Source organism: Gopherus evgoodei, chromosome 3, assembly GCF_007399415.2.
Source record: "Gopherus evgoodei ecotype Sinaloan lineage chromosome 3, rGopEvg1_v1.p, whole genome shotgun sequence".
NCBI lineage: Eukaryota > Metazoa > Chordata > Testudines > Testudinidae > Gopherus > Gopherus evgoodei.
In genome coordinates this window covers 3,790,055-3,808,029 of record NC_044324.1, presented here as the reverse complement: position 1 = coordinate 3,808,029, position 17,975 = coordinate 3,790,055, and the positions used below count along the sequence as shown (strand labels likewise).

Sequence of the window (17,975 nt, the reverse complement as noted above, 5' to 3'; positions counted from 1 at the left end):
AGATGGTGGTAGCTACACAAATCTCAGACCCAGGGAGATGCAGTTACTTTAGCTTCCATTACTGCAAGGAAGCTGTGGCTTCTAGAAATCTGGTACTGCTGGGATTGCTATCCAGCTAAAAGACATCTGAAGTACTGCAGGAGATCAATGGTGAACAGCTGCTTGTGGCTGGGGACAAAATGTTGAAAAGGCACCATCAAAGGAATGGAACTTTTTTGAACTTGCCATGGCGGGTGTTGTCAAAAGCTAGTTTTAATATTTGCAACACAAGAAGGAGCTGTGGCAAGCATGCGGCTACGTTGGGACATGATACACAAAAAATGCAGTGCTAGGAAACACTGACCTATTGGGACAGCCATCTGTTTTAGATTGCTGGAAGAAATTCTGATTTCTGCAACAAAGGGGCTGAGGAATTTGAACCTTGCACCCACACCCCAGGAATTGTTTGATGAGATGGTGGGAAAGAGCAGAAAGAGGCTGCGTCAGCGGGCATGAGAATCCAACTAGCCACACACAAGGTTCTTGAAATCATAAGGGTAAGTCCAAGGAGAGTTTTAAAAACCAAGGCAAACAGTTTTGGCCTGGATCCTGGATTGAATATAGGGTGACCAGATGTCCTGATTTTATAGGGACAGTGCCGATATTTGGGCCTTTGTCTTCTATAGGCGCCTAATACTCCCCATCCCCTGTCCTGATTTTTCACCCTAATTGAATAGGAGTCAATAGACTAGGATGACCTGACCACGAGGAATGTCTTTCTGTATGAAAGAGTAAATCATATTATTACACAATTGGAGTAGTACCTAAAGGCCTCAGCCAAGACCACGGCTACCCCATGCTAGGCAAATGTAACCCACCAATGAGAGCATGTTACAGGTTTTCCCCACTCTGTGCCAATCCACAGAAGATCTGAGTTATTCAAATCCCTAGATATAGAGCCTTGGTTCTGTAGCTCATGTCGTAGCAGTTCAGGCTTTTTAGCTCGGAGGTTCAGCCTCCGCTGTGTTGACCAAGAGGGTGGCCATTCCACAAGCATCAAGTCAAAAGACAGCCCCTCCCTTAAAGACCTCACCCAATAAACAGATGAGACAGACACAGCGTGGGAGGGGAAACAGAGATGGATGAAGTAACTTGTCAGAGGTCCCACAGCAGGTTAGGATGAGCCAGATGTAGGGGGGTTCAGAAGAGCTGTGCTAATCCAGTGACCCAACCCCCGGGCAACACTAACTCTAATACCAGTCCCCTCTGATGCTTTCCTTCAGGGATACAAAGCATCCTGCAGAACCTAATTTGAAAGCCTTGCTCTGCAGTCTGCACAGACTGTCTGCACTGCTACTCTATTTCCTGTTCTGTCGCTGTTCTGAGGTTTCACTATTAACATCAACATTGAAGGGGAAATTCCCTGCCCCCAGAGTGCTCCCCATGAATTTTTTCAGCTGAAACTCACAGACCCAAATGCCACGCAACAGCAGAGAGGCAAACGAAAGGAGGAGACCCAGCACGAGTAAGTTCTCGCTGGAAATTTAGCCCTTTGTGCTCAGCAGGTGTATAGGGTGACTGCTTGATTAGAGTAACTCGCTTGATTTGAGCGTTTAAGGGAAGCCCAGGAGAGAACCGGGCAGCCATTGCTGGTGACTGCAGCCGACAACTATATGGCCTACATCTTTTAACGAGCCACGACAGCAAAGCAGGGGGTCACCATGGCCCCACTTATTGTTATGAGCAACATATCTGATTGCTTCACATCTAAAGCAACTGAGTGTCACCCGGCTAATATACTGAGGGATAGGCAGAAGATTCAGAGTCATATGCTTCTCTCAGTTGTATCAATGCCATTCTACTGAAGTCTCAGAAGTTATGCTAGCATGCTCCTTTGTCTTCCGAACCAGAGTAAAAGGTTAAAGCAGAAGTCGTCAGCCAGATGGTCAAGGTTCAGGAAGGTTTGCCATTTTGGGATCACTGCTTTGATCTTAAACTGTGAATAACTGGCAGGTTGCATATCAGATTACAATTCTTAACTCCACAGCGATCTCATCTTCACTATGGTAATTGCTGGAAATTAAATAGCAATAAACTATTAAAGCATTTATTGAATGCAATCGATGTAATGAAGGCAAACTCAGTAATTAAACCCCCAAGTCATGCACTTTTTAATAATTCACTGGTATATTAATTTATAACTTTTGTATGAAATGTGTATTAAGGATCTGTACCACATTCCTGGTGTTTGCTTCCCACAAGATTTCTGCAGTGACTTCTTTCTAGTATGGTACACCTGAGATTGGCTTATGCTTCTATAGTCCAATGCAATGTTTTAACTGAAGTATTTTGTTATGTGTTTATAATTATACAATGGCCAGCATAATGCAACCCTGGGCCATAACCGGGCTTGCTGGGTACACATAAATAACAAGAAATCAATGGAAAGGCTCCTGTCGATTCCCTGGGACATTAGATCAGGCGCTGGCTAGTGCATCTTAGGCTTGTAAAATTAATGAAGAGCCCAAAATAGCTTTGGTGTGTTCTGTAAAAGTGAAAGGAATCACTGGGAACCAGACAGCAGAAAATATGATCTAAATATTTTTCCAAGCCGTGCTCATGGGGTGACAGAGACATAAACATCTCGCACTGCAATTTACTTTACAGTTTTGTCAAAAGTTCTCTTTGTGCTGTGCGTATTGCTCCTTGTTTGCTAATAATTGCAGCAATAGCCCATAAAGAATCATCCCTATCTTCCTAACAGGCAGGGGAGGTTTCATCAGACGGATTAACCGAGCCCCTAATTATGGAATTAGAGTTTAAACTTTCAGATCTGAGCTGCAGAAAAAAACTGGAAATTATGAGAAGAAGCAAAGCTCATTTGCATAGTTATACTAATAGAGATGGACGAGTCCTGCAAACGACAATTTACTTTGTAGGTGGCTCAGATTTCCTCTGAGCACTGGGTTTATTTCCTTTCCTCTCCCCCCATAATAATTGGTGCAAACAGCAAAGTCAAATCCACAGTATGGCAGGTAAGGCAAGGAGGAATGTGCTAAATATAATACAAAGATTTTTTCTATGGAGTAACTCGTGAGCCATGAACTAGCTTTCCACTTGCACGGTATTTTAGGAGGAGATTTTCAAAAGGCACGAAGGGAAGTTTGTGGCCCAATTCCCGCTGGAAAAAAAAATCATGGGCCCAGTTCCCACATATGCCTTTGGCAATCTTCCCCTTTCATGTCTGTCTCCCTGGCTACTGCAGGGCATTAGTGATCACAGGTGGGATGAAATTCATGACTTCCCATGGGTTGATGGTAATATTTCATGGGTGATGTCTAGTTGACAGCCGGTATCAAGAGGAGTGCCCCAGAGGTTGGTCCTGGGGCTGGCTTTCATAGAATATCAAGGTTGGAAGGGATCTCAAGAGGTTATCTAGTCCAACCCCCTGCTCAAAGCAGGATTCATCCCATCATCCAGATCATTAATAAAGATCCCCTTGTTCAACATCTTTATTAATGATCTGGATGATGAGATGAATTGCACCCTCAGCAAGTTCACAATTGACACTAAGCTGTGGGGAGAGGTAGATATGCTGGAGGGTAGGGATAGGGTCCAGAGTGACCTAGACAAAATTGGAAGATTGGGCCAAAAGAAATCGGATGAGGTTGAACGAGGACAAGTGCAAAGTCCTGAATTTAGGAAGAAAGAAACCCAGGCACCGCTACAGGCTGGGGACCGACTGGCTAAGCAGCAGTTCTGCAGAAATGGACCTGGGGATTACAGTGGATAAGAAGTTGGATATGAGTCAGCAGTGTGCCCTCGTTGCTAAGAAGGTCAACGGCATATTGAACTGTATTAGTAGGAACACTGCCAGCAGATCGAGGGAAGTGATTATTTCCCTTTGCTCAGCACTGGTGGGACCACACCTGGAGTATTGTGTCCAGTTTTGGTCCCACCACTACAGAAGGGAAAAATTGGAGAGAGTCCAGCAGAAGGCAACAAAAATGATTAGGGGGCTGGGGCACATGATATACGAAGAGAGGCTGAGGTAACTGGGGTTATTTAGTCTGCAGAAGAGAAGAGCAAGGCGGGATTTGATAGCTGTTTTCAGCTACCTGAAGGCGGGGTTCCAAAGAGGATGGAGCTCTGCTGTTCTCAGTGGTGGCAGATGACAGAATAAGCAGCAATGGTCTCAAGTTGCAGTGGGGCAGGTCTAGGCTGGATATTAGGAAACACTATTTCACTAGGAGGGTGGTGAAGCACTGGAATGGGTTCCCTAGGGAGGTGGTGGAATCTCCATCCTTAGAGGTTTTTAAGGCCTGGCTTGACAAAGCCCTGGCTGGGATGATTTAGTTGGTGTTGGTCTTGCTTTGAGCAGGGGGTTGGACTAGATGACCTTCTGAAGTCTCTTCTAACCCTGATGTTCTATGATTCTAAGCAAAAGCAAGCCTTCCCCCCCACAGAGGAAGCAGCCCTAAACATATCTGAACTATGGCTTTATTCTGCTTCCTCTTCAAATCAATGAGGAAACTCAGGCCTGCCTGGTTTGTCTTTTGTAAGGGTAATTACAAACTTCTCACTTTTTATTCCTGAGAGGCAGCATGGCCTAGTGGCTAGACTGCTGGGCTACGAGTCAGAAGACCTCCATTCTAGGCCCACGGCTGCCAATCACTGACCTTGTGACTTTGAGCAAATCACTTCCCCTTTCTTTCCCCTCCCACTCTTTGTCCTTCCCTGGTAGATTGCAAATGCATTGGGGGAAGAAACTGCTTCTTATTATGTGTTTATTCAGAGTCCAGTGTAACTCTGTTGGCACTGTTGCAATTCAAATAAATAATAATTGTATCAATTACAACAGCTCCTCCAGCATCACAGTGCCTGCCTGGCTCCTTGCTACTGTTTCTTCTTTAGTAACATTCAGGGCTAATCATTTTATGCTAGCTTTTGTTTTCCCTTAGCCAGGCACTAGAGAAATGGAAGAAGCGTTTTTCCAGCTTTACCAAGAATTCACGCAACTGCAGGATTTATGTGCAAAGCAGGCTCAGCTGCTACAGAAGTTAATTGTGAAGAAGGAACCAATGACTGGTAAGGGACACTGCTTCGGTTTGTGCCGGTTACAATTTCTGGTGCCCTAAAGGAGGTTTGAAGCTCAATCAAACAGGAATTCACATACCTTATAATTGGATTATGCACGTAGCTTGTCCGAGGGGGCACAATTTGTTGTGGCAGTTGCTTATGCTGTGTTGGATGGGAAATGGGAACTACCTTATACCTCGTAATAAGAATGTTGAATACCAAGCAGACAGTCAAGGTAAGAATCATGCTCGGAATCCTCAGAGGACTCATGACAGATGCAGCGTCTTTTAGAGTATGCATACTCTGGAGCTGACGGTGGTCTCAAGTTGCAGTGGGGGAGATCTAGGCTGGATATCAGGAAACAATATTTCACTGAGAGGGTGGTGAAGCACTGGAATGGCTTACCTGGGGAGGGGGGTGGAATCTCCATCCTTAGAGGTTTTTAAGGCCTGGCTTGACAAAGTGGGTGTTGGTCCTGCTTTGAGCAGGGGATTGGCCTAGATGACCTCTGAAGTCTCTTCTAACCCTAATCTTCTATGATTCTATGGACTCTACATCCACATAGGGTGACCACATGTCTTGTTTTGGCTGGGACAGTCCCTTTTTTAAGCACTGTCCCAGCTGTCCTGACTTTTTGGGCAAAACTGGGCATTTGTCCCATTTGGTCTTGCCAACAGATCATCAGTTGGCAAGAGAAAATGAGACAAATGCAGAGTTTTGCCAAAAAAGTGGAGTGCAACCACTAATGGGGCACAGAGGAACATGTGGGGTGTGGGGGAGCAGCAACGCCAGCCTTGCGTGGGAGGGAGGGCTTGGGAGAGCAGCTTGGGCTGGGCCAGCCCCGCATGGGAGGGCAGCAGGAGATCTTTTGCAGGCCCGCACGTGGAGGTAGAGGGAGGCCTCGGACTGGCCCTGCACGTGGCAGGGAAAGGGGAACTTGGGCCAGCCCTATGCAGTGTCCTGTTTTCCCTTTGGGAAAATATGGCAAAATTAGCAGTCTTAGGATAAGAGGGAAGGTCCTCTCCTGGATTGGTAACTGGTTAAAAGCTAAGAAACAAAGGGTAGGAACAAATGGTCAGTATTCAGAATGAAGGGAGGTAAATAGTGGTGTCCCCCAAGGTCTGTACTTGGCCCAGTCCTATTTAACATATTCATAAACAATCTGGGAAAAGGGGTCAACAGTGAGGTGGCAAAATTTGCAGATGATACAAAACCACTCAAGATAGTTAAGTCCCAGGCAGACTGCGAAGAGCTACAAAAGGATCTCACAAAACTGGGTGACTGGGCAACAAAATGGCAGATGAAATTTAAGTTGATAAATGCAAAGTAATGGACATTGGAAAACATAATCCTAACTATACATATACAATGTTGGGGTCTAAATTAGCTGTTACCACTCAAGAAAGAGCTCTTGGAGTCATTGTGGATAGTTCTCTGAAAACATCCACTCAATGTGCAGTGTCCGTCAAAAAAGTGAACAGAATGTTGGGAATCATTTAGAAAGGGATAGATAATAAGACAGAAAATATCATATTGCCTCTATATAAATCCATGGTGCGTCCACATCTTGAATACTGCGTGCAGATGTGGTCGCTCCATCTCAAAAAAGATATATTGGAATTGGAAAAGGTTCAGAAAAGGGCAACAAAAATGATTAGGGGTATAAAACGGCTTCCGTACGAGGAGAGATTAATAAGGCTGGGACTTTTCAGCTTGGAAAAGAGGTGACTAAAGGGAGATATGATAGAGGTCTATAAAATCATGAGTAGTATAGAGAAAGTAAATAAGGAAATGTTATTTACTCCTTCTCATAACACAAGAACAAGGGTCCACTCAATGAAATTAATAGGTTGCAGGTTTAAATCAAACACAAGAAATTATTTTTCATGCAACGCATTATCAACCTCTGGAACTCTTTGCCAGAGAGTGTTGTGAAGGCCAACACTATAACGGGGTTCAAAAGAGAGCTAGACAGATTCAGGGAAGATAGGTCCATCAATGGCTATTAGTAAGGATGGGCAGGAATGGTGTCCCTAGCCTCTGTTTGCCAGAAGCTGGGGCTGGGTGACAGGGCATGGATCACTTGATGATAACCAGTCTGTTCATTCCCTTTGGGGCACCTGCCATTCAGAGGACAGGATATGGGCAAGATGGACCTTTGGTCTGACCCAGTACGGCCGTTCTTATGTTCTGATGGTCACCCTAGGTACACATGCCTGCGCTAGCTCTGAGTGAGTTAGTGCACGAAAAAGAAAAGAAAAAGCAGCGTAATCTCAGCGCGCGAGTGGCAAGATGGACTAGCCAGCCGAGTACATAGCTATGATTTGAGGCGGGATTCTATTTGGGATGCGAAGCCCCTCCTTCCCCACTGCAGCTGCGCCATGACTGGTAGACTCAGAGCCAGGGTGGGTCTATCTACCCAAGGTTTGTAAATTACACCTCTAGCTCCAGCGTAGATGCGCCCTACGAGATTCATTTATGGAGCAAAATATTCACCAAGGGACACTAGCAATGGAGCTGTGCAAATATTCATCTTTTTGCAATTTCTCCCCTCCCTCCCCCCAGTGAAAAATCCAGTTTTTCCAAACAGTTTTGTAATAAATAAAAGGAAGTTCTTCTTCACACAGTGCACAGTCAACTTGTGGAACGCCTTACCTGAGGAGGTTGTGAAGGCTGGGACTATAACAATGTTTAAAAGGGAACCGGATAAATTCATGGTGGCTAAGTCCATAAATGGCTATTAGCCAGGAAGGGTAAAGAATGGTGTCCCTAGCCTCTGTTCCTCAGAGGATGGAGATGCATGGCAGGAGAGAGATCACTTGATCATTGCCTGTTAGCTTCACTACCTCTGGGACACCTGGCATTGGCCACTGTCGGTAGACAGATACTGATCTAGATGGACCTTTGGTCTGACCCGGTATGGCCGTTCTTATGTTCTTATGATGTTCTTATGTTAACCAAACTTCGATCCACTGTTATTGGTATTAGAGAGGGGCTCAATCAGAGCCAGAGCACCATGGTGCTGGTTGGGCACTGCCTGGCCATGAAAGTGTCTTTCCCCGAGAGCTTATGATTATATATTTTTTAAAGATGCAAAGCTACCAGGAGAGCTGATTGAAGATCAGAAATACTTTCTGGATGGCCCCACTAGCCAGGTTGTAAGCTCTTTCGGGGTCAGGATCTGTCTTTTTGTTCTGTGTTTGTTTTTGTCCAGCACTAGGTTCCTGGCCGATGACTAGGGCCCCTAGGTGCTACCGTAATACACCAAATAAATATTGACCATGTTTTCTGTAACATAAGCATATAGCAACGTGTGTCTCTATATATTAGATTAAAAAAACATCTGGAACAAGTCACTGCACTGCACACACTTCTCCCTCTGGGGAGAAGACAAGAAAACACACCTGTGAGAGAAGCTAGTCAGATTGTTAACGAAATACTGAAAGGGGCTCAGCTACTCAGAGCAGTGTGTTTTAGCTCACAGAACAAGGGACTGGGACTTAGTAGATGTGGGTTTTATTCACTGGCTTGCTGGCTCGTTGTGGGCAAGCCACTTCCCCATTTTACTGCTGGACAAGCTGAGACACAGAGAGGCCAGTGATTTTGTCCTCCTTTGTAAACGGCTTTGAGATCTGCTGATGAAAGGGTTAGGTTGTTATTTTTATTACTACAGTGATGAGTGTGGTATAAGAGCCTAGATAGCATAGATTAGAACATACCTATCTAAAATTATTCTTTTCTGCCCTCTCTGACATTTCCTGGTTTGCTAGAGAAATTCCAGCATGCATCAACCTGTGACATCATTGACATCATTCGTTCCACAAGATGCAAAGAAAAAAAACACCCAAATTCACTTAGTAGAGTTTTGTAATTTTTCCTGAATTCAAAGCAAGAAGGGATGTACTAAGATTCAAGGCTATTTTCACCTGTGATGTTAGCTACCAGGCAGGCTTATTTGCATTTGTGTCCTGGTATAGAGCACTTCCCATCATCCCATAATTAAGCAAGGTGATGGAATTGCTTTTACCTTCCTGCTCAGGAGCAGCCTGTTGAGATGAGTGGGTAGCCATGTCCAAGGCTGCCCAGAGGATTCAGGGGACCTGGGGTCTTCAGCAGTGGGGGCTCCTCACTGCCAAATTGCCGTCAAAGACCTGGCACTTCGGCGGCGGGTCTCGGGGCGCAAGGAACCCCCGCCGCGGGTCTTTGGAGCACTTCGGCGGTAGATTCCGTAGCAGAAGGACCCCCTGCCACCAAAGACCCGGAGCGGAAGAAGGTCCAGGGGCCCAGTCCCTGCGAGAGTTTTCCAGGGCCCTCAGAGCGAGTGAAGGACCCTGCTCCAGGGGACCTGAAAAGCTCTCTTGGAGGCCCCCACGGAGCCTGGGGCCTGGGACAAATTGCCCCACTTGCCCCTCCCCCCGGGCGGTCCTGGCCATGTCTGCTGTATAGCCAGTGCCCCGTCACTAGTGTTTATTTTATAGGGCTATGATTCACAAAAGGAGAACGATACCACTGGGGGGAGATGCAAACAAAAGCAATAACCTCCTTTCAGGCCCATGAATAAGTGGCCCCACTGTTTTCTTTTAAAGACATGCCAATTTCGATGCCAATCCAGTGCACAGACGACGGGGGATTAGCGCAATCAGAGCGAATCATCTTCAAACAGCAATTACCAAAGGTTCCCAGCTCTATCCTTTCCAACCCAACAGTTCCTACATGGCCCAACTCTGCAGTTCTTCGGGACCAGCCACAAGATGCACACATGGTTTCTAGTTTTGATATTAAATACCCCCCGAGTACAGCAAACGCCAGCTTGTTAAGCAGTGCCAAGGGGAAGGCAGATTTCGCAATAGCACTTTCCAGCCAGAACCACCACAAACCACACATGGGCAAGAAGGCGGCTTGTGACACGCTGTTGAAAAATTATATGACGTTTCCTGCCTTGAAAGCGGACAAAGAGAAATCCACAGCCCCTCCCATACTTCCAGAGCTTGCTGCCCTAAATCCGGAGGACGTAGGCTCCTTTCCCAGTTTCTTGGATCTTTATGAAGCACCACAAGATTTACAGACAGAAAGTACTTCCCTTCAAGCAGCAGAAATTAACATTCCTATAGAAATACGAGGACCCACACAGGTACAGTATATGGTTACATAACAGTATCTATTATTTGTATTACTATAGCCCTGGACCAAACCTCATTGCATTAGGAGCTGCACAAACACAGAACAAAAAGACAGTCCCTGCTTAGGTACTTTCATTGCTCCCTTTGCTATAGTATCTGAGCACCTAACAGTTTCCAACTTAGCTATCCCCACCACAGCCTGGTGAAAGAAAGAATTATTTATTAGACCCATTTCAGAGATGGGGACAGAAAAGCTAAGTGACATGCCACAAAGTCTGTGGAGAGCAAAAGCAGAAACCCAGGACTGTCAAGTCCTAAGCTAGCCCCTAATCACGGGACTATTCTCTTTCTCTGATAGACTGTAGGATTTGCCATACAGCAGCAGTTCCGCAAAATTTTTGCCAGCATGACCCAATTTTAATGAATTTTTTTCCTTCCGGGACCAGAGGCACCGACCCCTGCCCTGAGGCCCTGCCCCCACTCCACCCATTCCCCCAAGGCCCCACACGTGCTCTGCCTCTTTTTGCCCCTGCTCTGCCCCCTTCCCCGAGACCCCGCCCTCGTTCCACCTCTTCCCACTCCTGCTCCACCCGCTTGCTGCTCTCCACCCTCCCCTAATCCCCTGACTGAGCCGCTGATCAGCTGGTTGGTGGTGCTGCCAAACAGCTGATCAGCGGCAGTGCCACTGAACAGCTCTGTCTGATGGGTGCTGAGACCCACTATAGAGCACGGCTTATTTTGTGCCAGGGCTGAGCCCTGGCACCTCTTGGCTTGGCGGTTCCTAGCCCCGGCGTCTCTGAGCTTGCTGCATCAGTTATGAATGTAAAAAAATTGCTTGAGCCCCCGCACCTCTTTCATTACAAAGTAAGTACTTGTTGCGAGGATGCACGGAGCAAAATGGTGTCCTCCACATGCTAGGGATCCATGACACCATCAGCTCATGGCACAACCTCATTTGTGACCCATGATTTGGGAAGCGCTGCCCTACAGGATCTGACCATTCGCTCATCTGCTCTAGCATCATGTTTTTAAGGGGGAAGTGCTGGATTCATCCACCCCCCCAAAATTACCCCCCTCACATGCTATACCTAGCTAGTTGTATAACTCTGTTGTACACATGCGGAGTAATTCTTCCCTGCGCCTCGGGGCAGCCAGTTGATGCCCTGAGCATGAGCTCTGATAACCTTGCTGTAATGCATCGTCATAAACGTTGTATTTGCTCATAAATTTATTAAGCCCTTTTTAGGTGACAGCCCATTTGTAAGTACTCTAGGAGGGTCTGATCACCTTCATTGCCCTTCTGTGGGCCATTGACACTCTCAGCTACTGTCTGCCTCCTTCTCTGAATAGTCTAGAATATTGTCCAAACCCCGGCAAATCCCAAGGGACTCTGCCATCCATTTCTCCCCGTCAGAGGGACCAACCTTGCACTCTAACTCCACATTGCTTATAACTAAGCCATATTTAATTCATTGGCAAGGCTTTGCCGCTTACCCCGTATTGATATTTTCCTTCACAGCCTCTTCCAAAGGACTTCATCCAAACCCTTTTGAAAAATAGATGATTTGGGCCCTCTAGGGTAAGTGCTCGGCCACTGCTCTGTTGGGCCTACTGCAAATGCATGTAATATCCCCACTAACCTTTTTCAAAGGCCGGGACACCCTATCACCAGCCTGGGAAAACACTCTGCCGCAATCCAGTTACTTCACGGCCCTGTTTATCCTTCAGCACACGCACACTCTAAAAGAAACTTGGAACACCAGACCACCACAAAATACTAGGCCAGGTTGGCATCAAAAAAGCTCGGTTGACCCAACTACGTCCCTCAGGGGTGTGAAAAATCCACACTCCTGAGTGACACAGTTAAGACAACTTAACTTCTGGTGTAGAGAGCGCTAGGTTGAGGGAAGAATTCTAGCTACCGCTGCTTATGATGGGTGGATTAACTTCAGTGACCGGAGAATCCTTCCCATCGCTTTTGTGAGCATCTACACTGACTCTGCGGCTGTAGCCTTAGTCCTGTTCTCAACTGGGCTCCAGCAGCTTAATGCCCTATATATTTCCCAGGCTAGGGTATTCTGCAGGACCGGCTTGCCTCTCACAGTTCTCTGCTAGACCTCAAGAGAATATGACTCCCAGTCCTCTCCTGGTCCCAGGCTCCCTGACAGAGCACGGACCCTCGTTTATATCCTCGAGCTGGGACTCATCCGACCCAGTCCCTTGATGCTGTCAGCTGGGTTGGATGAGTCCCAGCACATGTTTTCTGGGTTCTTCTCAAGAACAGGGCTGGCTGCTCCCCAGTCCCCATGGGCCCTCAAAGGGGCAGCCCTGTTACAGACCCCTAATAAGTTGGAAGCAACATTTCCCCTTTCATAGATTCCAAGGCCAGAAGGGACCATTGTGATCATCTAGTCTGACTTCCTGGATCATGCAGGCAAGAGAACTTCCCCTTAATATTTCCCGGAGCAGATCTTTTAAAAAAAAAAATCCAGTCTTGACTTAAAAATGGTCAGTGATGGAGAATCCAGCATGATGCATGGGTAAATTGCACCCACGGTGCCAAGGGGAGTTAGACATCCATTTTCCTGAAGCCCCTTTGAATACCTCAGCCATTATCGCGTAATTAATTTTGTATAACAGTAGGATTTAGAGACCCCAGTCAAGAATCTGGGCTCTATCACAGAGTAGTGTTCCCTTACTCCAGAGTCCACATGCAAACAGACCTCACACACTCCTGCGTAGGTCCAGCACCACGTGCTTGTTTTACAACGTGCCATATGAGTGCCTGTCTCTCACAACAGAAGGTTTTTTACCTTCTTTCCCGACGTGAGGCAAGATCTCTCCTAGGCCTCTCTGGTCCTGCCATTCTTCCCCTCCGTCCCTCTTTCTAACTGTCCCTCGCTGACAAGCTAAATCATTCTGACAGGTGTTTAACCATACAGTCCTTAACCGCTTATCGCCTTTCCTTGGCCCATGTGGGAACGCTGGCAGAGGTGCACAGCTCGAGGAGTCCGCCTTAGGCTATTCACATGCTGTCACAGCTCCATTGTGCAAGGCACCCTTCAAGTCCAGAGTTAAAAAAAATAAGACCTTACCTCATTAGCCTCCTTTAAGCCCCTCCTCCAAAGACTTGTCTTTGCTGCGACACTGAAAGGCTACTGGTTTCCGGAGATGCTGCCTGTCACGCTGCCCAGTATTATCTGATTGCTTCCTTCTGCTCCTCCTTCTGTCAGTACGTCTCTTGTCAGGTTGTAAAATCTTTGTGGGCAGGGACCGTCGCCTCGTTCTGTGTTTGTCCAGTTATCGCCCTAAGGCGATAGAGTCCTGGTCCAGGAGTGTGCAGGTTGTTGTTGGGAGGCTGTGGGGGGGACAGTTTATTGTAATGCAAGCATGTATTTGCATAATTTCCTGTCACTTTTCCAAAAATGGGGTCTCATTATAATGACGCTATTAATAGTAACCTCTAAGGACAGTCAGCACTGAACCGAGGGTTACTGGTTTTTGTTTTTTTTTTAAGAAGGAAAAAACCGGACGTCTTGTAAAATCCAAATGTGCCTTATCAGCACTTAATAATAAAGCAGCAAAAAGGAAATTACAGAGCTTTCCAATTGACCTTTCACAAAAGCCCGTTTATCACACTGTGGCTTTGCAGAGATTGGAGTCTCCAAGGAGGAAGTGATGGGCAACTCGAGACACTCAAGTGCCATAAATAACAAGGATGGGACGGGATTGTCAAGGGGTTTCTGAAGGAATTAAAATGCGAAACAGAGGAGCTGCTGACAAGGACATATCTGACACTATAGCCCGAGACATAGCTGGATAGATTCTGCACTGGGTCTCTCAGGAGGTGCAACCTTAGAGGAGGGGCAGGGGCAAAAGCTGGCTTTAAACCACACTTGCACCTTCTGCATTCTGGCTGCTCAAGGGTTGACATGGCCAGAGGATAAGTTAGAGCAGTCCTGGGGATGCTCTGTCTTAATGACAACTGTATTGCTAAGTACTACAGCCACCCCTCTTCCTGCCTCAGCCCCCAGCATACACTGTGGAACAATTGGAGAAGCACAGGGGCATAGAGGTTAGCTCTAGGGTGGTTCTGCACAGGGGAATTCCCCGGGACCAGTGTGATCTCTTTTTATATCTGCAGCAGAGGCCAGCCACTGGTCAAGCAGAGTTTCCTGAAAGCAGTGCCTATTTTTAAACAAGAAGCCAAGATTGATCATGGGAATTAAAGACCCATGGAAATAAACATACTTAAAAGCCAAACGCAAATAATACCCCTATCTTGGTTAACCCAGTCATCATTCTTTCCCTTTAATAATTTTCTAGACTTCCTGGACTCCAGGATGGGTGGTAGAAGACAGTCCACTTGATCACAGCGGGGATTTTGAACTCCAAGGGTACTCTGCATACACAGACATGTGACTTTTGCCAAGTCATTTCCCCAGCGCGGGAAGCAGCGCAAGGTGACTATTAAAAGCAACTCATAGCTCATACTGAATAGCGTTGGTATCATCATGTACTTGTAACCCAGCTTACAGAGGATGGCTTTCCACCCCCCTTTAGTGGCTGGACAACATGAGGGTTTATGAGCCTCCTGTAGAGCTGTTGGAATAAGGGAATTCTTGACGCAGTGGCTGAACTGAAGCATTGTGAAAAAAAAAATTTGGTTTGGGTTGACCTGAAATGAAAATGGTTCAGTTTTTCCAGCAAAGCTCAAAAAGTAAAAAAAGAATTTGGTTTGAATTGAACAAAACATTTAATTTCATTTCTGAGTTTTTATCTTTTTCATCTTTTTCAAATAGCAATTTGAGAAAAGGAAGTGAAATTCTCAGATGAAATGTTTCATTTTGGAAATGACAAAAAAAATGAACCATTTCAACATTTCTGATTTTTTTGATATTTTTTGATATTTGACCCAATTTGATATTCACTAATATTGACTCAAATTTGTGAATTGTTTCCATCAGCCCAAATCTGCATTTTTTTGGGCGGCAGCAGAAATGAATCACGTGAAAAATAGATTGTCTAGCTCTGTCGGCTTTGAGCTGGATCTTTTAGCTCATGAAGTTGTGGCTCAGATGTTTGTGCTGACAAAGAGAAAATAATATCTGCTTCTCCTCCCAGAAATGTAACCTCTCCAATAAAGGAATGTCCAAGCTTGTTAATTCTCCTAAACCACGTTCTGTCAAGCGTTGGTGGCAACCAGCCTCTTAATCACCCTTGTAACTTGAAAAAAAAAGAAAGAAAAATAAAAAGAAAGGAAGAACTTATACTGAGCTGGACTTCTAAGTCACCAATATAAGGGGCGCTAATTACATTGGATATTCATTGGACATAAAACGTCTCACCTTTCCTCCTGCTCTGATGTGCCATTAAGGCTCTGACATCTGGCGCCAAATGTGAATGCAGCATTGATTCTGGGTGAAAGCGGGTGTATACGGTGATAGATGACATTAGTGCCACTCTGACTTATACAAATGCCAAGTTATTTATCAAAATACCCAGACTTTTCTTTGGGGAGATTAATGACAGTTTTGGGTATTTTTTGGGTGTGAGTCATTGATCACAGGAGCTTTTTCCATGCAGAGACCGACAGCTTAACGTACATCACAACATCGTGCCTTGATAAAGGTGCGACGCCTCTGACTTGGGTGGAGTTACTATTGTTTCACAGCAGTGAATCAGACTGATTATTTTGCTGAAAGCCAATGAATATTCCAGTTTTGAGGACGGTGCTAAGCCTCAGGTGTTCACTCATAAGCATTCAGACAAAAGTCTTATAATTTTTCCCCTTCCTGTTCATAACTACATCCAAAAGAAATCGCTTCTATCTCCCTCCACCCCCGGCGCGCGCGCGCACACACACACACACACACACACACACACACACACACACACACACACACACACACACACACACACACAGACAGACAGACAGACAGACAGACAGACAGACTCTCTCTCTCTCACTCTGCAGCTAGGCTACTCCAGATAATAATGAGAGGACAGCTTTTAATTATTCTCCTTTGTGGTCCAGAGAATATTCACCCCATGCTGAGTTACTGGAAGCAGTGTATCAGAAAACCAGCATACGGAGAATGGCCATAAATTTGGTCGGTATGAAGTTCTAGCTGGCATTGGGTTGCTGAGAGCTTGCCAGAAGAAAAAGGCCAGATCTTTTCTGCTTTGAAAGCCAGTGTAGCAAATTTTATTAAAAAAATAAATAAAGCACAGACGGATTTTCTCAGGAACTAAACACATCTTCGGTATATTGCTGATCGACAGTCTCTTTTACATAAAGTAATAGTATATGATACTATAATGGTGAGGAGTGCTTGGAGCATTTGTGTTGTGTATGAGTCAATACCAGTGTGTGTGTCTGTGTGGGGCTGCATTGCATTGATGGGGGGTGGCACCACATGGGTAGTTGCACTGAGTGAATCTTTGGACACAAACCGCACATTTCTCTCCTTTCTGGGTCTCTGATCCAGCAAGCTACTTAAGCACGTGCCTAACTTTAAGCATGTGAATAGCCCCATTGACTTCAACAGCATTACTCACAGGTTTATAGTTAGTCATATGCTCACCTGCCTGAGTCACAGCCTAACCTCCCCCTCCCCCGGCCCCCAAGTGCCATAAAAACTAGCTTTACTTTTTGATCATACTTTGTTACATTTTAAAATGTCATGTTATAAGGAGCCGTTAGTCACCCCAACTAGACAGATGGTCCACACTGACATAAACTTTTTTTTTAATCTAGTGCTTTTCATTGGCATGACGATTCCTTTCCTCCTCAAATAACCTTAAACTCAGCTTGTTTGTCTTAACTGCAGAGGGAGTAGGTGGCATCTCAGTCTAGTGGGCTGGGTTGAGCTCACCGAAATGGATGCGGTGTCACTTCTGAATAAGCATGTGTTGGCTGATGTTTGCAAGTGCAGACGCTGCATAGGATGTGCAATAGCTCCCAGGTGGTTTTATTTTTACTACTCAATTTTTTATGGATCCTGTTGCCTACAATGGGCTATTATAGAAACAAGCATGTGCGCTCCCTGGCAATCGTCTGACCAACTGGGAATGTTGTTGTGGATGCATTTCTCAGGTCTTGGTCTTAGTAGGAAGGTGAGATTCTCGGCTTTCCCATAGCATAGGGTAACCAGCTATCCCGTTTTTAAAGGGACAGTCCCGTTTTCTGTGACTTTTTCTTATATAGGTGCCTATTACCCACCACTCCCGTCCCGTTTTTTCACTGGTGTTATCTGGTAACCCTACCATAGCATATAATTTATATTAGAGCTGGCCAGAAAATGCCGTTTTTTCCCCCCACAGAAAATATTAATAAAAAAAAGTCATTGAAATTTGCAGTGGAATATTTCAACTTTTCCTCAGCAAAGTGAAACTTAATTTGTTTTTCATTTTTTGCCAGTTTTCTGATGAGAAATGAAAAAATTTCAGCTGAAAAAGTCTCAAAAGATTTGGGGATATTTTGGCTGAAAATGTTTGTTTTCTCAGCTTTCCAACAAAAAGTCAAAATGTTTCAAGGAACAGGGACACTTTATGCAACATTTTTTTGTTTGCTCAAAACCCCCATTTTTCTGTCGGTAAAAAAATGTCAAAGGAAAATTTTTGATCAGCCCAGTTTATATCCTTGTTGGTTCACAAGATGTGCCTTGAAATGGTCACTGGTCACTTGGCTCAGACAATAATGTAACTGTTTATTAGATAGATTAGGATGCTTTCGGCACCTCAAACATCCTGGGCCTGCACCAGTCCGCTCCTGCAGTCAGGTCTCAAACATCT

General features: G+C 45.5%; 1 protein-coding gene across 2 annotated transcripts; it reads left to right on the top strand.

Annotated features, from left to right (window-relative positions):
* Positions 1 to 1,236: 1,236 nt before the first annotated feature.
* LOC115647770 lies at positions 1,237 to 15,343 on the top strand. Of its 2 annotated transcripts, none has more exons than XM_030554548.1 (4): positions 1,237 to 1,504; positions 4,941 to 5,067; positions 9,645 to 10,189; positions 13,831 to 14,377. In XM_030554548.1, the coding sequence occupies exons 2-4, from the start codon at positions 4,956 to 4,958 to the stop codon at positions 13,855 to 13,857; spliced, it is 684 nt and encodes a 227-aa protein (XP_030410408.1). In that variant the 5' UTR covers positions 1,237 to 1,504; positions 4,941 to 4,955; the 3' UTR covers positions 13,858 to 14,377. The 2 variants fall into 2 exon arrangements, with proteins under 2 accessions (XP_030410408.1, XP_030410407.1); XM_030554547.1 differs by lacking the exon at positions 13,831 to 14,377 and adding an exon at positions 14,505 to 15,343 and having other exon boundaries at positions 1,240 to 1,504.
* Positions 15,344 to 17,975: the final 2,632 nt, after the last annotated feature.